Consider the following 21,355-nt stretch of genomic DNA (forward strand, 5'->3'; position numbering starts at 1 on the left):
CAGTCAGATGTGGATTAAACATCTGTCCGATTAGTCTCTAGTCAGGCTCAACGGATGTACGTTTTTGAGATAATCCTCTCAACGGCGGCACCAATCAGATTCAACACTATTTTGCAAGGTCACCGTTGAGAAAAAAAAAAAAGCGCCAACGATTGTGATTGGTTTAAAGAATACAGTGTTTTTTCCCCGATCTCAGAATGCTAATCAAGTTCACTTTACTGTCATTGCACACAAGCACAACTAAATTACATGGTGATACTTGAAGATGATACTTAAACGCATCATCACACAAGCACTGTTCCAAAGCGCCTCTGCTACAGATGCAGCCTGGTGACCCCTGACCTCTGCTACAGACGCAGCCTGGTGACCCCTGACCTCTGCTACAGACGCAGCCTGGTGACTCCTGACCTCTGCTACAGATGCAGCCTGGTGACCCCTGACCTCTGCTACAGACGCAGCCTGGTGACCCCTGACCTCTGCTACAGACGCAGCCTGGTGACCCCTGACCTCTGCTACAGACGCAGCCTGGTGACTCCTGACCGCGCGGAGCTGAGCCTCACCTCCATGGCTTCCTGGGAGATCTCTCCCATGTTGGCCAGCGGCACCAGCTGGACCAGGCCTGTGATCAGCTCCGCTGTGCTGCTCTGGATCTCCTGACCCTGCTTTCCCGGGTTCTGACACACACACACACACACGTGCAGACACACACACGCACGCAGACACACACACACGCAGACAAGCACACACGCAGACACGCAGACGCACGCACCCACACACACACACAAACACGCAGACACACACACACACAGAGAGATAAACAAAAGCAAGTGAACATGTATACAAGTACATAGTCATGTCCAAACATACAATGTACACACACAGGAGTGACTTTTCTAGTCCAGACCTCCCAAGTCTTTACAAATGCTAAACCAGCTCATGGCTTCAGATCAAAGAAGACCACCAACCTTTCTCTAAATCTAACCATGGAAAGGAGGCTTAAACCTGATTATCCCTTAAAACAAAACATTTGAGTCATTAAGAGTTATGTTAAAAGTCAAAGCCTAAGCAGCAGTGGCTTCTAGTGCCATAATAAGCCGGATTGACATTCAACAGCCGTGACAAGACGCCAATTTCAAAACATCCGTCTCGTTGCAAGTCTTTCCATATGATTTGACAGGTTGGATCTTGAAAATGTCAGTTTAAGGACTTTTAACGTCCCGAGTAGGCAGCTACTAAAATGATCAAATCTGCTGACGACCGTCTGGGCTGTTGTACGAGAGGCCGACATAAGCAGTAACACATGAGTGTTCCTGGAGGGGGGAAGAGATATTAACAAGGTGAAGACTGACATGCAGCATGAGTTTGGGGTCGGCGTGGATGAGCTTGACCAGGGCCAGCAGCAGGTACTTATGACTCCTGGTGTCCAGATCAGTGGTCTTCTCCTTGAACTTCAGACTTGTCATCTTCTCTTTGAAGGTCAAACTCTGTAGCGCACACACACACACACACGCACACACAGACACACACATGCACGCACACACACAGACGAAGGTTTCATCAGGAGCATTCGACTGGATGAAAGGAGCAGAGGCGAGAGGAAGAGAGAGAGAGAGAGAGGAAGAGAGAGAGAGAGAATAAGGCCATCATGAGAAAGGACTGAAGGAAAAGAGGAGACACACGGAGGACATTAAACAGCATCTCTACCTCATCTCTACACACAAACATCTCTACCTCATCTCTACACACGGACATCTCTACCTCATCTCTACACACGGACATCTCTACCTCATCTCTACACACGGACATCTCTACCTCATCTCTACACACGGACATCTCTACCTCATCTCTACACACAGACATCTCTACCTCATCTCTACACACAGACATCTCTACCTCAAATCTACACACGGACATCTCTACCTCATCTCTACACACGGACATCTCTACCTCAAATCTACACACGGACATCTCTACCTCATCTCTACACACGGACATCTCTACCTCATCTCTACACACGGACATCTCTACCTCATCTCTACACACGGACATCTCTACCTCATCTCTACACACGGACATCTCTACCTCATCTCTACACACGGACATCTCTACCTCATCTCTACACACGGACATCTCTACCTCATCTCTACACACGGACATCTCTACCTCATCTCTACACACGGACATCTCTACCTCATCTCTACACACGGACATCTCTACCTCATCTCTACACACGGACATCTCTACCTCATCTCTACACACAGACATCTCTACCTCATCTCTACACACAGACATCTCTACCTCATCTCTACACACAGACATCTCTACCTCATCTCTACACAGACATCTCTACCTCATCTCTACACACGGACATCTCTACCTCATCTCTACACACGGACATCTCTACCTCAAATCTACACACGGACATCTCTACCTCATCTCTACACACGGACATCTCTACCTCATCTCTACACACAGACATCTCTACCTCATCTCTACACACGAACATCTCTACCTCAAATCTACACAAACATCTCTACCTCATCTCTACACACAAACATCTCTACCTCATCTCTACACACGAACATCTCTACACACGAACATCTCTACCTCAAATCTACACAAACTACACAGTCTCTCTAGGTCATCTCTACACGCAGAGGTTAAACAGCATCTCGACCTCATCTCTACACAGAGACGGCGGTTAAACATGCCCTGATGAAGGCATTTCAGCCGAAAACGCATAAGCCCAGCAATAAAAAAAAATAAAAAAAAGGTGAACTGAACCGTCGAAAGTCTTGAACCTTCATCTCTGGAGTCCCACTATCCCACCTGGTGTTTTTTTCTCTACAAGCATCTCTACCTCATCTCTACACGCAGATGGAGAGAGAGAGAGAGAGAGAGAGAGAGAGAGAGGGTCATGGGGTCAAAGTAGGTAGACAACCAGAACCAGGAGAGGTTCACATCTCATGAGTGGACCATGAAACGGCAGGAGGACAACAGCCTCAATAGGACAATGTTTATACTCATGTTTAAATCTTGTGTCTGTAAATGAAGACGTTTTGTAGGTGTATAATCAGTAAACTTAGCTGCAAACGTTGGTTACAGAACAATTTCCACAGGCGGCCACCAAAAGTTGCATGTGTGTGCCGTGTGCGTGTCAACATTCACATAGCCTATGTAATGTGTGGTCACTGTATGTGGTGGAATAAATGCCCCATGCCATTCTAAAAAATGCAAAAGAATAAATCTCTCAATATCATACAGCATAGCCTAATAGTAGGCTAATTTATACTTTTTTCCAGAAGTGCGTTATTTTGAAACTTAAGCAGTAGGTCCCTAGGCCTAGTGTATGACAAAACAAGAGCATCGATGGGAAACATGGAGGGATTTAATTTAATTCTTGCGGTAGTCTACTTTATTAAGCTAAATTTGGGCAATAAATGGTTTCATAACACGAGTGGCGTCTTCCACTATGAATTCCTCCACGGCTTATCCGCCTGGCGCGCTGAGGCTAGAGTGCGCACCTGCTTCTCCATACAGGACAAGTGCATAGACGACACTCAGTTTGTAATGTTGTTATTTGGCACCCGTTTATTGCAATTCGTTCGACAATCTAACCTTAAACCAAATAAAACTCCCTCAATTTTGCGGAAATCGAAGTGAGAGGCAATGAAGACCAAATCAAGTAAAGCTACGGCAAGCTGTCACTGACGATTTCCTCTTCAATTTAATTGTGTCAATTTCCTATCAGTCGCTAATGTTGTTGTTGTCGTCGGCGGCAAGTTGGCAAAGTCATACGTTTTAGAGAGTTGTTGAATATGAAGTGGCCCCTTGTCTCTTGTCATGGATTATTATAAAATATGTTATGAACGTATTAGTAAAGAAAATCTGCACCGTTGGCAAGTGATTGATGATGACGTACACATGTTGGCGATTTTATTACCTCGTTCATCGTTCGACAAAAAAATGTAAAATTAAAATAGTTTTTCGGGATGCTTTTTGTGTTATTTTTTGCGACGATGTATAAAAAGCAACAACACTCGAAGTTATTATGGAATATCATATCGGAACGGCTGTGCTTGTGCGTGTTACTACTTAAAATGGTCTGTATGATAGTGCTAGCTAAACGGTGCCAGGCTCACAGCTGCTGAGAACGCTCTGGGGAAGCCATGGATGTATTAATAGAACTGGATACAGCCACTCCATTCACTGGCCGCTATCAACAATGAAGCCCTATTGAACAGCGCCATCTTGGCAAATTTGTAGTCATTTGACTATTTCCGGTGACTTTTGTACTTGCGCAGTTGTGCTTTTCTGGCCTTCCGGTGACTTTTGTACTTGCGCAGTTGAGCTTCTCTGGCCGACGCGCGTCCACGAAAAAGTTCACATTTATCTGAAATGTAGACGCACGTTCCCGGCTCTCTCGGCTCTCCCCGCTTTGATTTAGCAATGAAAACCGGCTTGCATATTAACCTGTTTTTGTCAAATATATCAATTGGAGAAATTATTTTTTGATCCTGGCATCTTAGTTTTAACAGGTTAAATATAATTGAACATGTTTTGTTTGCTAGTAGATGGTATTCATTCCGTTCGCGATAACGTTATTGCAGCCAGGCTAAATTCCTCCAGGGAGCCAGTGACAGGCGAGTTGAAAAGCTTCACTCCCCGCCAGCAGGAGCTTTGGCCGCCGCTACCGCATCTCGGATAACCCGCTGAGTTCGTGGCTGCTATTTCACATTCGCCCTTGATCAATCCCAATACCGATCCATGGTAACAATGAATCAATCGTTCAGATCAGATCGGCAGTGCTGCATGCATGTTACAACATCATTGTTACCTTTATTAACATAACCATAGCCTACATTTATCTCTCTAACGTTAGGCTATCCATCTTACACCAGTCGGCCATTCGATAGCTGGAAGCGGTGAACGCCAACGTTGACTGAAAACACCCAAACTCAGTGTATCGTTTCATCTTCATGCTACACATCAACTCATTTACATTGTATGTGAATAAATTCCTGTTATTCTAAAAATATCCCATTTCTGTCCATTCTTGGAAAAGGCTAATAATTGCTGTCAAAAGATCACTCCAGTTTATCACCGTATCCCACTACCATTTCAGCTATGCACAGGAGGTTGTCTTGTGGTCATTTTCATTAAAAAATGATTAGCCTGATCAGTTTGTTGTATGTATTAAGCCCTTTTTGAGCGTTTTGTGTGTGTGCATTGTTAAGTGTAAGCTTATGCAGCCTACTCCAAACTTGAATGGTTACAGCAGTCTTGTCGTCTACAAGCAACAGTCTCTGGCTTTGCATGGCAATTTATGTAGTATCATCCGAGTTCTACAAATGCTGTACTTTTTTGTACTGTAAGTAACCCCTCAATTATTCAATTTTACTGGGGAGCAGTGACCATAGCCTACTTGCCAACCCTCCTGACTTCCGCGGGAGATTCATAAATTTGAACTAGGTTGTGTAGTAGATAGGCTACAATAAATTAGGACAGATGCACATTTACTGAACAGCACAGACAAAAGTCGGACATTAAAAACAATTGCTCCATACACACATATATATATATATATATATAATGTTTCACATTTCGTTTTAATGCTTTTAATGTCTAATTTGTAATGCTTTTAATGCCCCCCCCCCCCCCCCCCGCAATTTGGTTTGGAAATGCTCCCTATTTCTGAGGTCCCAAGGTTGGTGAGTATGGCAAGCTATAAGCTATTAATACAAGCATACCGCTCAAAAAGGGCTTAATACATACAACAAACTGATCAGGCTAATCATTTTTTAATGAAAATGACCACAAGACAACCTCCTGTGCATAGTTGAAATGGTAGTGGGATACGGTGATAAACTGGAGTGATCATTTGACAGCAATTATTAGCCTTTTCCAGGAATGGACAGAAATGGGATATTTTTAGAATAACAGGAATTTATTCACATACAATGTAAAGGAGTTGATGTGTAGCATGAAGATGAAACGATACACTGAGTTTGGGTGTTTTCAGTCAACGTTGGCGTTCACCGCTTCCATTTATCGAATGGCCGACTGGTGTAAGATGGATAGCCTAACGTTAGAGAGATAAATGTAGGCTATGGTTATGTTAATAAAGGTAACAATGATGTTGTAACATGCATGCAGCACTGCCGATCTGATCTGAACGATTGATTCATTGTTACCATGGATCGGTATTGGGATTGATCAAGGGCGAGTGTGAAATAGCAGCCACGAACTCAGCGGGTTATCCGAGATGCGGTAGCGGCGGCCAAAGCTCCTGCTGGCGGGGAGTGAAGCTCTTCAACTCGCCTGTCACTGGCTCCCTGGAGGAATTTAGCCTGGCTGCAATAACGTTATCGCGAACGGAATGAATACCATCTACTAGCAAACAAAACATGTTCAATTATATTTAACCTGTTAAAACTAAGATGCCAGGATCAAAAAATAATTTCTCCAATTGATATATTTGACAAAAACAGGTTAATATGCAAGCCGGTTTTCATTGCTAAATCAAAGCGGGGAGAGCCGAGAGAGCCGGGAACGCGCGTCTACATTTCAGATAAATGTGAACTTTTTCGTGGACGCGCGTCGGCCAGAGAAGCTCAACTGCGCAGTACAAAAGTCACCGGAAATAGCCAAGTGACTACAAATCTAGCCAAGATGGCGCGGTTCAATAGGCCTTCACTTTAGATTTCGAATCCTGGGGGCTTGGGGGAAGCAAGCACAACTTTATTAGCTAGGCTATTGATGTTAGATAGCTACGGAAGAGCATTAGGGCCAACAGCAAAGTTTTTTATTTTTTTTAGCTTCTGAGTTTAAAGAAATTCTGACTTTAATCTCAGAAGTTATTTCTGACTTTTTTCAGAAATTCTGACCTTAAAGTCAGAAATTCTGACTTTAAACTCAGAAGTTTAAAAAAAATAATAAACTCAGTTGTTGGTCCAAATGCTCTTCCGTAGATAGCTAACGTCAGCATCATTGTCTGTTTTTTTCCCCGATACGAAGTAGAAATTGTACAACAACATAGCTGTAGCAATGGTACACACCACATCATCAGCAATAGGCTCTTTAGACAACGCATCACACCTTGGTCCCTCTGTGTGAGGAAAGTAGCTTAAACTCTCAGGGTCTTAAGGGTAAGTAAGTATACTGGAATTTGTCACTAATTCCATTAAGAGGGGAGTGGTTGTGTTTATATTCACCTGAGACTAATATTACAAGGACCTGTGACTACATCTTGATACGTTTCAGTTTCAGATGCGTTTCATCCATTTTCTCATTTTACACGTGGCTAGTATTTTCTGAGAGTTCATGTTGACCATTATTCTATACTGTGTTCAGACTCTGAGATAATAAAACTACTGTGTTGACACTGAAGACGTGTGGGCCTACTTTTTCTCCACACAAGATTGTTCAGCAATGTATAAAGGAATCAAAGAATCAGATCGATAAGCAGAATCGATCATGGCATTGGTATCAATGAAAACGTATCAATTCTCATCCCGAGCCATCGCTGAGGGAGTCAGGCCCATGCACGCACACCCTCACAGGCGTCACAACATCATGGCATTATTAACTCATATGAACGGTTCAACAGCAAAGGCACTAGCTACAAAAATCCACCATGACCCTTTTTCAGTCCCCCTTTCTCACCTATAGTGAGGTGACAATAGGGGTGTAACGATACACTAATCTCAGGATACGATACACAATATTGGGTTGACGATAACAATACGATACACTAAGGGCAGGTGTGAAGCGCTGCAGTAGTGCTGCTGTTCACACCAATAGTGCATTTCTCCACATTTCTACTCCAATACACTGAATTTAGAGCTTAACTGTTGTAATATCATGGATAGGCCTAGAGACAAAAGATGTTTGTTACCAGCGTTGTGTAGCCAGTGTTCACTGATGTACAATAAACATATCACAATATTGTTTTCACCTTGACGACACGTATTGTGACGTTTCTGTATCGCAATATATTGTGGCACGATATATTGTTACACCCCTAGGTGACAATATCTCTCCACGGGGATTATCCAAGTCATCCTCAACTCATCCCTCGTTCACAGTGTGCGTGTACAACGTAAGTGAGGAAGCAGCCTGAATATCCGAGTCTCTTCACAGCCGTTCGGGTCGTCGGCAGAGCACTACCAGGCGCACCGGGTGGAGAAGGTCAGCTGGAGACGGCCTCCGCGCCAGACACCGAGGGAGAGGGTGTACCACGGCATGCTCCAGCGGCTAGGCTAGCACCACAGATGACATGGAGAGTGTGGGAGAGGCACACTTCAAACCCAGCACAGGAGGAGGTGGACGAGGACAGGGGGCTCTCTCTTCACTGTGGTGGTGGGGGGGGGGGGGGGGGGGTCAGGGGTCCACCGCAGATAGGTAAGGAGGAGGGGTGGTGGTGGTGGGGGGGCAGTTATACTTACAGCGACAGAGGCCCACTGCCACGCAAGACAGTGATTGGCTGGCATCTGAGCGAGCGACAGCAGCCCAGTTCAAAGAAAATTAAAAAGGGGCGGGAGAGAAAGGGAGGACGGAGAAAGAAGAAGAAGAAGCAGAACAGAAAAAGCACCACCGAGTCAATGATGTCAAGAGAGGTCCCTCTGCCGTCCTCCGCCTCCATGAAATGGGGCGCACTGACTCTCACCGTCACTCACAACACACACACACACACACTCAGGTTACCAAAAAGAGTTAAGCAAACAAGACCGGTGAGACTCGGCGTGGCCAAACCATACACTCTGGATTGCGGGTGTGTACATTCTTGGAGAGAGAGAACAGGTGGGTCTTTTTTCTCAGGTGGGGCTTTTGTGCAACAGTACTCTTTTTTTTTTGGGGGGGGGGGGGGGGTAACTTTTCTTGCAGTAGTGTATAGTGTGTAAGCCCACAAGAGGAAAGGGCAGAGGGCCAGAGTGTGTGTGTGTGGGAGAGAGAGAGAGCATCTCACCGGAGTCATGCGGAGAGGGGTGTGTGCGCTGCAGCCCTGCATCACGCGGCCCAGCGTCTCGGAGAACATGGTGCGCAGCTCTCCGGAGTAGCGGTACACCGCGTCGATCTTGGGCCACCAGTCCAGCGGAGACTGGAAGCACAAAAAGAACCCGGGCTCACTCTCCGCTCGCTCGGAAGATGGGCCGAAAATGAAAGTGTATCGATTCAAATAGGATCAAAGTCAAACTTTATTTGTATAGCGCGTTTCATACACAGAGGCAACACAATGCGCTTTACAAAGAGCAATGGGGGGTGGTGGGGGGGGGGGCATAGGTCCCACCCTTACATATTCCAGAGGGAAGCAAAAAAAACAGTTTCACCCGGTGGAAAAATTCTTCCCTAACCTCTCTCAACGAGACGATCGAGCAAGCTCCTGGAAAATGTTTGTCTATTGGCTAAGAACATATACAGAGCAGTGAACATGGGCTAAATACTTCATAAGAGAGGCAGAGACTAACAGTAGAGTGCACAAATAGTTAGAGAAGTTGCCTACATGGTAGGCCATTGCTACATAGGATAATGTGCAGGATGCTGGATTTCTGAAAGCCAACGGGCTTTGTTGCTCTCGATGGCTAAACACGCGATTATATCTCCTGTCTATCCGGCTAAAGTTCAGCTCTTCCCAAATTTTGCATTCCGCAAACAGGTGTCAAATGTTATCCGTCGACAGATGGCTCCCGCTGAGAATGAATCGGAATTGACAGATAGGGGTAAAACACAACAGACGAGCGTGGCCAGGGGCTTTGCTTCCTATCAATGAGAGGGCTGTGTACAGTAAGCCGAGCCCCAGCCGGTCGTAACCCAATCCCTACTGTCAGACACTGTCCGTCAGAGGGAGAAGGGACTCATCCACTTGGTCTGGAGGGGAGGGAGTGAGGACGACAGCCCCGTCCTGCTCTGTCTCCGCCCCACGGACACTTCCTGTGACTTCTGCTCACACACAGGAAGAGCTGCGGGTGAGTGGGGGTGCTTTTAAGAGCGGGGTGGGTGTGTGTGTGTGTGTGTGTGTGTGTCACTCACACACACTCAAATACAGACACTAATGGACTCTGGGAAAGCTCATAAAAAGGGGCGTTGTACACTAGTGTCCTAAGGCACTTCTCATCCTCACACACACACACACACACACACACACACACACACACACACACACACACTTCCTCTCTCAGCATGTCTGGTACAGAGCTGGACAGTAGTCCATTCTGAAGCTGCGGTGCTTACTAAATGACTCGTCCTTGGGACAGTGACATCAGCTCCGGAGACCCCAAGGGACCCCCCTTGAGTCATGAGTGCCTACGGCCAGTGACAAGTCTCAGTCACCGGGACTCTCATATGAGCTGCTTGGCGATGGCAAGACATGAAACACGACGGCTGGTTGAGAGGCACTAGGGCTGGACGGTCCAGACGGGCCCTGAAGAGGTCAAGCGAGGGGGCGGAGACTTACGTTGGTGATGATTCTGTGCAGGGAGTTGACCAGGACAAAGTGGAACGTGGGAGGAGACGACGAGGCCAGGCAGACCTGAGAGAGAGAGAGGGAGAGAGAGAGAGAGAGAGAGACAGAGGGGGAGAGAGAGAGAGAGACAGAGGGGGAGAGAGAGAGAGAGAAAGAGAGAGAAAGAGAGAAAGAAAGAAAGAGAGAGAGAGAGAGAAAGAAAGAAAGAGAGAAAGGTAATGTCAAGTACCTATAAGCACCTAGAGAGAGGTGTCACTCAATCCTCAGGCACGAATTACGAACTCTAATCCACACATTTAACACGGCTAAACTTGACTGAACCAAAGATCCACGCGAGTTGAACTTCCACATGTGGCACCTTAACGCTCGTAATCACAAAACGCACGTTTGCGCGACATGCTGTGATCGTGCAGGTAGCGGGGTCGCTAGGCGGGCCAGACCTTAAAGTGCTGGTTGTTGTGGGGGTTAATTCGGAAACAGGAGACGAAGCAGTCGATCATGAGGTCCACGTCGGCGTTCTGGCTGCCGGCCCCTCGCGAGAAAGGCTTGGGTGGGTTGAAGAGCAGGGCCTGGTGGGACGAGATGACAGGAAGCGCTCGCCACTCATTACTACTGTACTACTGACATGTTGACAGGAAGCAGTTACTAGTCATAACTACTGTACTACTGACATGTTGACAGGAAGCAGTTACTAGTCATAACTACTGTACTACTGACATGTTGACAGGAAGCAGTTACTAGTCATAACTACTGTACTACTGACATGTTGACAGGAAGCAGTTACTAGTCATAACTACTGTACTACTGACATGTTGACAGGAAGCAGTTACTAGTCATAACTACTGTATTACTGACATGTTGACAGGAAGCAGTTACTAGTCATAACTACTGTACTACAGACATGTTGACAGGAAGCAGTTACTAGTCATAACTACTGTACTACTGACATGTTGACAGGAAGCAGTTACTAGTCATAACGACTGTACTACTGACAGGAAGCAGTTACTAGTCATAACTACTGTACTACAGACATGTTGACAGGAAGCAGTTACTAGTCATTACTACTGTACTACTGACATGTTGACAGGAAGCATAACTACTGTACTACAGAGAGAGAGAGAGAGAGAGAGAGAGAGAGTACTACAGAGAGAGAGAGAGAGAGAGAGAGAGAGAGAGAGAGAGAGAGAGAGAGAGACCAACCTTGAGGTCTACCACGATGGACTGCACCAGGAGGAAAATGACGGAGTGGTCCTCCCAGTTGATGTAGGTGGAGGCCTTGCAGAGCTTGACGCAGGCGATGGCGGCGCTCTCCGTCAGCTGCTTGCTGCCCCCCTGGCCGGCCAGCGCCTTGCGCAGGCTCTCCAGGAATACTTTCTGATACAGACGGAGACACAGCGGCCAGCGTTAAAACGCAGCGGCGCAAGGGGAAGAGGCTGGCGCTGCGACTCCGGCGACGCACACCGGTGTGCTACGTGACCTCGAGACCCGTTTGCGCCAAGACCCCAGGGTTCAAACTCAAAAGTAGGGCTGGGTTTTAAAAAATCGATTCATCGATTCTGAATCAAATGATTCAGAATCGATTCATGAATCTGAAAATCGATCTTTTATTTAATGAATGAATGAATAAATGAAGGAATGAATAGTTAATTAATTCATACAATGATTCATTCATTAATTCATTTTTGGAAATCGGTATCGATACCCAGCCCTAGTATTGATGTGTTGCATAACTTGGCAGTCGTGTAATTAAGGTTACAGCAAAAAAAAAAAAAAGGTTTTAGTAACACTAACCGAATCGATATTGAATCGAATCGAATCGTGATAATCGATTCTGAACCTTGTGAATCGGAATCGATTCTTGAAATTCGAATCGATACCCAGCCCTACTCAAAAGTGAAGGCCTATAGAACCGCGCCATCTTGGCAAATTCCGCGTCGTTTGACGGATGTCCGGTGACTTTTGTACTTTAGCGGTCAGTGAATGGAGTGGCTGTATCCAGTTCTATTAATACATCCATGGTTTGTGCGCGGGCGTCTGACCTTGTTGACCTTGGTGTCCTCCAGCGGCTCTCTGGACAGGTCCTGGGTGATGTTGGGACAGAGGATGAGGAGGATGATCTGGAGGGGCCACACGGCCGCCTTCCTCTTGGCGCTCTCCGCGAAGCTGTCCACCAGGTCGAACAGCTTCTCTGCACACTCTGGCGGGAGGAACACACACGCACGCGCACACGCACACGCGCACACACACACACACACACACACACACACACACACACACAGACACGAGGGTCTAACACGGAACTGTGGGTCTACGACAGATCAAAGGCATTCCACCAATCGGAGAGTCGCAATCAGTGTCCTTTCGTCGTCACAGCTGAGGTGGTAGCTAGTATGCAGGGTGCTCATGGCCCACTCCGCTCCACACTCACCCGCCATGTCTGTCTGGGGTCTCTGGTACAGCATGGTGAACTCACCCGCCATGTCTGTCTGGGGTCTCTGGTACAGCATGGTGAACTCACCCGCCATGTCTGTCTGGGGTCTCTGGTACAGCATGGTGAACTCACCCGCCATGTCTGTCTGGGGTCTCTGGTACAGCATGGTGAATTCATCGGGGTAGTTCTCAACCCAGTTCCAGAAGGCCTGAAGACACGAGAGACAGTCAGTCAGTCGCTTCACCTGCACGGCACAAATACCGTCTGTCCTCAAAACCCTTCCGGGTGGAGACACACACACACGCGCGCGCGCCAGGCTACAAGAATGTCTCCTTCAGTCCAGCCAATAAAAGAGCCCCGAATTCTATTCCACGCTCTGATTAGAAGAGTGGGGGGGGGGGGGTGTTTAGGTTTAAAGCTTCATAAAACGGTTAATGTGTTTTGACATCCTCTCCTAGGAGCGACCCTACAGAGAGCTGGGCCCGGGGCTTCTGGGAGATTCAGACCGTTGGAGTAAACAAGGACGTCCTCCTCCTGATTCGGCTGAAGTGTCTCCAGATGCCCGAGCAGCCCTGCAGGGAGGGAGAGCGACCACTAGAGGGAGACAGCGAGGCTACACACACACACACACACACAGAGATCCTTCACCTTCTCCAGACTGTTGATAACACTGAGCTGGGCCGGTTTCTTCAAGGCTTTGAATTTAAACACCGTCTCTGCAAGGGGAGAGGACAAATCAATCCACGCCGCACATCAACAGCTGCATATGGCTCTAAAACAACAACAACGACAACAACGACAACAACAACAAGAGCACTGGCTAAACTGATAGTGAGGAATAGGACTGGGAACTATAACGATGGCAAAACACGATAACAAGAGGCTTATCGTGTACCTTGGAGCAGTTTCTTTAGTTTGGCACAGTCCACGTTGATGTATTGGATCAGCTCAATGTCATGGACGTCCACTGTGTCTTCAGAGCACACTGTGAGCTCCTGTAACCTGAAAGCAAAGACAGATGTTCAAGGCACATCTGGACCCCGGGAAGACCAGCGGCCACCTTGATGGTAACTAATGGAGAACTAATTTGCATCTCATTGCATTCCATGTGCATTCTGAAAGACCTGAACTGGCTATGGAGGCATCATCACACGTCCATACTAAACGCTGCCCGAAGTTTGACTAGTCTGCATGTAGAAAGCCTTAGGGTTAACCCTAACCCTAACCCGAGTTCAGCGAGAGTCTGGGGAAAGAGCGGGGTCTGAGAACGGGGGTGGGGGGGGGCTCGGGGTCTTTTTCCTGGCTCGGTGCTGAAATGGAACCGCCTGGGTCGACCGGGCAAAGCGTTCAGGGTGAAAGACTGTGTGGAGAGGCTGAGGTCGGAGCCCCACGGCGGTGACACACGCCTCATATTTCGGTACCGAGCTGAAGCTTCTCCTGTCCCGTCCACGTGTCTCCTCCGTGGTGGACCGGTCCGGCGCGCACGGACCCACTGTCGACTTCCTGTCGCGCGAGCCCGAAACGGAGCCCACACTTTCTGACTCTTGTAGAATTATTCATAACCACCCCCCCCCCCCCCCCTCCCCCTCCCCCTCCCCGTGGTTAATGGACACGCCAGATGTTTTCTCTTCAACTTCGAACCACTCTGCTCTGACACGCATAGGTCAACACACACACACACACACACACACACACACACACCCCTGGAGGGAGGGGGGCGGGGGGGGCGTGCGGTAGCTTGTTACCTGGTGGAGATGCGGCTGAAGACGGCGTTGAAGTTGTTGCAGCTGAGGGAGAAGAGGACGCCGGAGGCGGAGTTGCGTAGCTCGGCGGCGTGCTGGTGGCCCTCGCGGTACGTGTGGATGAAGTGGCAGATCTCCGGGAGGAGCTGCTTCACCAGCATGGCCTCGTCCAGGCGCAGGCAGTCCTTGGGTTGCTGAGGGGAAGAGAGACGGGACAGTTGGACAGACGTGCCTGAGACACCTTGAGAACGTCCCCAGAAGACGGCGAGCATCCATGTTGTGTCACTAAGAAACCCGCCCCTCTTTAAGTTGTTGCCATGATGAGCGGTGGGGGGGGGGGGGGGGGACGATGGCTACAACTGCAGTGGGGTAGCGAGGGATCACTCACACTCTCACACTCACACACTCTCTCACACACTCTCACACACTCTCACACACACTCACACACTCACACACACTCTCACACACTCTCACACACTCTCACACACTCTCACACACTCTCACACACTCTCACACACTCTCACACACTCACAGCAGATCTTATCTCAAGTCCCATATTCTTTCTATGATACCTGTGTGTTCCTGTGCTCTCCTCGTGACTGACTGCTCTTAGGCCCACATTACATCAGTTAAACCTCGGCAGGTTCCCATACAGAGCACCGCAACGTCACTCTCCCAGCCTCCAGGTGGCTGGCGCGCGGGCCTGGGGGATGCTGGGTAAACACACTATCCAGACTAATGGTTCTAGCTGCTGGGTTTGGACCCGGGCAGGGGGGACTGGGGGTTTTGGCGGACAGTGGGCCCGGAACACTGTGGGAACGTGGAACATCAAGAACGGGAGATCTTGAGAGACGAGAGTTTTTCCCCCCGACATGACCACGCCGGGGCTCCATACTCTACGGTTGGTCACAATCGCGTTTTTGTCGACCTGATGTTTAGAGAGCGCGGGCGTACAGTGAAAAGTACATTATGTGGAGAAAAAAAAAAAGGAAGGGATTCTTAGAAAGAAGCATTAAGATATCAAGAACAAGGGGACCTTCAGAAGCCACAGCTGTCCTCCATCCGGACGGAGGCTGAACGGGGGGGGGGGGAGGGAGGGGAGGGGGGCGGCCGGAAACTCGGGGCAATCCCATCGGAGGCTGCGAACGCAAAGTCAAGACGAGGAAGCACCTGGAAAAGCAATCTGTGGGAGTGGGCAGTTGACTGAGCGAGTTAACATCTTTACTGAGGAGGAAGAGGAGGGAGGAGAGGAGCGGGGGGGGACTCTACGAATACAGCTCCCAGAGGCAGGGAGGGAGGGAGGGAAGGAAGGAGGGAGGGGCAGACAGGCAGGCCGACAGGCAGGCAGGCAGACAAATAAACCGGCAGGCAGACAGACAAGTGTGACGGAGAAGCATAAGACAAGACAGACAGGCAGCCATACAGGCAGGACTGAACCATAGTATACGTCTCGTATACAAAGGTCACGTTTCGACCACAAGAGTCAACTTAAAAAAAAAAAAAACGCCCATAGCGTGAGAGTGAGGAGCAGGGGGAGAGGGAGACACGGACGGACAGTCCTCACCCCTGCGAGGCACTTCTCCAGCGTGTCCAGGATGATGAGCTGAGAGAGATAGAGGTTCTTCTCCGACGCCTCCCCGAATATCCGCTGTTCGTGAGGGGGAGACACAAAAGGCGGGGACATGTACTTTGCTGCACTTCACAATGGAGGGTGTGAGGCTGCTGTATCAACACACGCATGTACACGCACGAGCACGCACACACGCGCACACACACACACACACACACTTACCATGTTGTTCACATTCTTCAGTATATTGGTGAGGCCACTGATGACCAGGGAGAACTTGTATTTGGAGATGTTGATGAGACATTCCTTGTTGTGCTCCGTGCTGATTTTTGTGTGCGTGTTCTGTTGGCCCACTTTGACCGGAAGCTGGGGAAGAGAAAGTCAGCCTTAGCTCATGCGCAGCACTGTCGCGCGTTCACCAAAGGCCACGAGCGTTCAAAACGTCAAAACCCAATCCCCCGACCGTTATGCTTCGACGCATCCACCCAGGCCATCTCAAATCAATCAGGAGATGAGTCTATTCTGAGCCGGCGCTGATTAAATGACAACACGCACGCACAGGGCAGCGGAGTCCACGTCCGGTAATCACTGGCTGGCTCTGTGAGTGACCGTCTCCATCCACGCCCACTCAGGAAGTAAACACCGAGGACTGTTTGTGAGGCTCCGTCTATCGTCCTCGGGGCAACTGGCTGTGTGAGCGTGTCTGTGTACATTGCGGTGTGTGTGTGTGTGTGTGTGCCAAACGGGGCCCTGCTAGGACTCCGGCCTCGCCCAGACCGGATGACAGAGCATCAGCTGGTCTGTGGCCCCGGGCTGACCCCGCCTAGGATCTGCTTGGTCTCGTAGCGGCCGGTCGGAGGAGCGCCGCGTGGCACCAAAGCACGGTTTAAAAAACGCCAGAGCGCAAAACCATCCCTAGTGTCTCGCTTATCTACTCCTACGGTCTGTCGAAGTCAGTATCATTCAGGTAAAGAAATATGAGCTTCCTGGGAGACCTGGCGCACTCACAATCATGGACTTATTACTAATGACAATCGCTGCTGCTGCTGCTGCTGATTGCTACAATTGATGATGACGATGATGTAAATGATGGTGACGATGATATGACTTGTGTGTGTGTGAATACATTTGTGAATAAAATTAGTGAAAGAATTTGTGAAATATCTTGTGTTTTGTAACCTGGTGCAGTTAAGACTCGGTATGGAGCAGAGGCCGTCCCGGTCCAGAAGAGCACAACATGAAGATTCAACAGAAGAGAGAAGGAATAGAGTATTGGGCCTAGAGGCTGGGAGGGTAGACCTTCCCTCACACACACACACACACGCTGCACAATTAATCGTGAATTAATCGAAATCGTGATTATGACCTCCGCAATTAACTAATCACAAAAGGCCGCAATTAATGTGATTAATAATTTTGCTTTGAATTGAGTGTGCTAGGACTACACGGACGAATCACAGGCGCGTATGCTGTCTGACCAATCACATGCATTCCCGTTGAGTGCGCTGTGTGCAGCAATTTCACTGAGAAGACAGATAGCAGTAGGTCAAGACAAGTGTCACAGGAGTACCTGCAGCCGTGTGTAGTGAAAAAATGAGCGAAAACGAGGTCAGTGAGTTAGTAGCAAAAAAGGGATGAACGTCCGTGATTTGGGAGCATTTTATATTATATATTACAATTATATATTAAATATTAATCGCAATTACCATTTTGAAGCAAATAATCGCAATTATTTTTTTGTCATAATCGTGCAGCCCTAACACACACACACACACACACACACACACACACACACACACACGACAGTCGTATCTGAACGAATGTATTTACTGCTGAGCACAGGGAGGTTCAAGCTCTTTTAATGTTCCTCGTCTCTTCAGAGACATATCTGCCAGACCGCAGCTGTCAGACCACTGAAGGTACCAGGCCGAACGGCTTGAGAAGAGTCGCAGTCGCAGTCCAGTCTGGGCGGAAGCCAGGCCAAAAGGCGTGGAGGAGAAGAGCGCGGAACAAAGCCTGCCGACCTTTGACCCCGTCCTCCTCAGGCCGCCGGGGTAAGGAGCATCCGCTGGCGACTTGGAGACATTTGCAAGAAGGGGAATGGAAATGAGAATCCCGAGACTTGAGCATCCTCACTCACTGCAACACACACACACACACACACAAACACACACACACAGTGGCGCACACAGTGTGGCGCTTGTTGACATCCATATTCAGACCAGGCCAACAGACACAGGAGCACTTTGTTTTACAGAACCAGGCTGGAATTCCTCTAAGGTCATGGACCAATCCTTTTCCTTATGAGTGCTTTGGCACACGCTAACGAGGCACTGACGCTAACGAGGCACTGATGCACACAAAGAAGGAGAGAGGAAGAGGACACTTCCCTCTATGGAATGCCAGAAGATTTCCCGATGGCTTTTAAGACGTTAGGGAAGTTAAGTGCGCCAGGAGGACATGGCCACTGTTTCTACCCAACCCAGAACCGGCATAAGGAGGTCAGGTTTCTTGAGCATGGGAGATATTTCTGGGCTCACATGGTAGATTCCATCTATGAGGCCAGTGGTTATTCACTTGGCTGAGCTTCCGTTTCCAGGTCAGAGCCTGCAAGCAGAATCAGAAACATCGGATTCTTAATGGAAAGGTGGGAGAGATTTCCTTGGGAGCCGCTTTGCCAAAACAGACAGCGAGTGTGTTCATGTCACCACGGTCTGTAGTACCAGAGTAGTTCAACATTTCTTGAGACGACAACTTTACTGAACTCATCACTGTGAACTAAACTAAATAATAACAACAATAACAATAATAATACATTGCATTTAAACTACATAGTGCCTTTCCAGGTGCTTCTCAACATGCTATGGCTTAGGTTATTTCATGACAGCAAGCCCTACCCATTAAAGCATAGGTTGGCCTTACTTCCGGAGATAAGAAACATTCACTTGTGTCCCAGCACATATGATGTGACCTGCGCTGCTTCATCTGCTGCCCTAATCTGCCTAAATGAGGCAGGAAATCAATCACCAAAAGGTGCTTTGTGCATGCCACAAGGCCAGAAGCACCAAACGGCAAGATACACAATCATATTTGCTGCTTAGGCTACCATGTGCTAGCTAGCAATAGGCTTAGAAGTAGAAAGCAGCTTTAGATTAATCTCGATTATTAAAGTGCTATGAGCCCCTCCCAGCCAGTGAGCTTTCCAGTGCTGATGGCTTGAGGCCGGAGTCACATTAAATAAAGTCCTTGACTGCTGTGGTCCAGCCAGGGCTTCCAGTTTTGACACACAGACCAGAGAGAGGCGGAACTAACTACCTTGCCTTATACAGCAGCTGTAGGTCCTATAGTTTCAACATTTCTACTAAAAGCAAGAGCCCCCCCCCCACACACACCAAAAAACAGATGAGTGCAGGACGACAAAGTTACCAACACTTTGCATACAATTTTGTGTGCTTATATCATGTGTCATGTTGACTTTAAGGTCAATGATGTTGTTATTAAAAGCTTCTATGAAATGATGTGATTCTTCGTTCATCTAATTTTATGGAGGTTTATACAAACAGCAACCACAAACCGGAAGGCGAAACGTATAACTAGGTAGGTAGGTGTGTATGTGTGTGTAGGTGTGTATGTATGTATGTATATATATATATATATATATATATATATATATATATATATATATATATATATATCCACTATATGCGGCAACATTTAATTAACCATGATAAAATACATATTCATTTTATTAAATATCAAGGTATCAAAAGTAGGCTACACAAAGCCTAACCTTCCATGTGGATCTCTGTGCTGTTGAAAGAATTAGGCTAAACACAATGACATTTGCTGTAGCCTACACCTTGAACCTCTTGATGTGGATATAGAAAGCTACAGAAAGGTACAGTCAGCATGAATAGGCTAGCTAATGTCTTGTTGTTTCACAATCTCATCATACTAGGCTAGTGCTTATAAAGTAATGGTGTAGAAATAACCCAAAATGAAGCACTTGAAGCCAAAATGACAACAGTTGCAAGTAGTTCAGGGCCTCAGCACATACCTCTACTTCATAATGAGTCAATCTTGCTTTTATCTGACCATTCTAAACAGCTCGCTAGTATGTAACTTTTAGCCAACTACGTTAGCAAAGAAAACCATAAGGTTTAAATAATAGGCCTAGCAAGAATGTTTCCACATTGACAACAATCGGTGTGAAAGAGCGTGTCAATAAATGAATGCAGAAACTATTTCCTATCATGTTTTGCATGCGGATGTTTCCAGAAAGCTGGATGGACAGCTCGCAAACGTTAGTCCACAGGCACCACATTTCTGAGCTAAGCTATCAACAAACTGTGATGAATGTGGTTTGTGTTTAGCATAGCATATCAAAGCAGGCTAGTTCCTCCTTCTGGACATCGAGAGGCGTGCTCGTCAGCTCCTTTGTTTGTACATTGAGGGAACATCCTCGTGGTATTGCACACGGGGGGTTTAAATCCATTTTTGGAATCATTTCTGATGGTTTTCTCGTGTGTTTTCCGCCCTCTGTCTCTCTCTCATGCTGATATCCCTCCCCAGTCCGGGCAGTCTGTGGTGGGGATGCGTCTCTGCAGGACTCTCGGTAGCTAAGCTAGTGCTAGCTGCTATGCTGTTGGAGCAGACGAGCTGCAATTCGTGGATGGGCACAAAACCACTGGTCATGACAGGGCACCTTTCCTCAAATAATGGGCCGTGGAGACGAGCACTAGCTAACGCCATGTTCATGGAAACGCGGAGGCTGACATTCGTGATGCGAGATGGGATTCTTTACCTGCTCGTCGAATCTGGTGATTACGGCCTGAACCCATTCCACGGGCTTGTGAGCCGCCATGGCCGGCCGGGTGGGAGCCGCACAGGGCCACTGGTAATCTCCGTATCAATAATGATTCCTCTGCAATTTGCAACCCGTCTATCTTCAAATACCGCCGTTCATGGGGATGGGTTATTTTTTTCCTTTCTTTTCTCAGACACACCACCATGTCGCCATGACAGTACCGGAAGTTTGAATCCTCCTTCTCAATGAAGCAGGCGCTGATGCTTCTATAAGGGGTGGCTACTGCGCTTGCGTGCGAAACCTTTGCGACTGGTATGAGAGCGGGGATTGGCCCGCTGCTGTC

General features: G+C 47.9%; 1 protein-coding gene across 1 annotated transcript in view; it reads right to left on the reverse strand.

The window, feature by feature from the left end:
- Positions 1-21,069, reverse strand: part of LOC311318290 (neurofibromin-like) — a gene marked incomplete at both ends in the record, with an annotated part of 56,240 nt that extends 35,171 nt beyond the window's left edge. The window contains 14 exon segments of the mRNA XM_084449577.1: positions 561-674; positions 1,350-1,484; positions 8,969-9,100; positions 10,454-10,528; positions 10,903-11,031; positions 11,663-11,836; positions 12,502-12,659; positions 13,026-13,101; positions 13,542-13,609; positions 13,789-13,895; positions 14,639-14,829; positions 16,200-16,283; positions 16,428-16,571; positions 21,010-21,069. Of these exon segments, the coding sequence (XP_084305703.1) occupies positions 561-674; positions 1,350-1,484; positions 8,969-9,100; positions 10,454-10,528; positions 10,903-11,031; positions 11,663-11,836; positions 12,502-12,659; positions 13,026-13,101; positions 13,542-13,609; positions 13,789-13,895; positions 14,639-14,829; positions 16,200-16,283; positions 16,428-16,571; positions 21,010-21,069 (1,647 nt within the window).
- Between the last annotated feature and the right edge of the window lie 286 nt (positions 21,070-21,355).

Source organism: Borostomias antarcticus (genome assembly GCF_949987555.1).
Source record: "Borostomias antarcticus genome assembly, chromosome: 15".
Lineage (NCBI taxonomy): Eukaryota > Metazoa > Chordata > Actinopteri > Stomiiformes > Stomiidae > Borostomias > Borostomias antarcticus.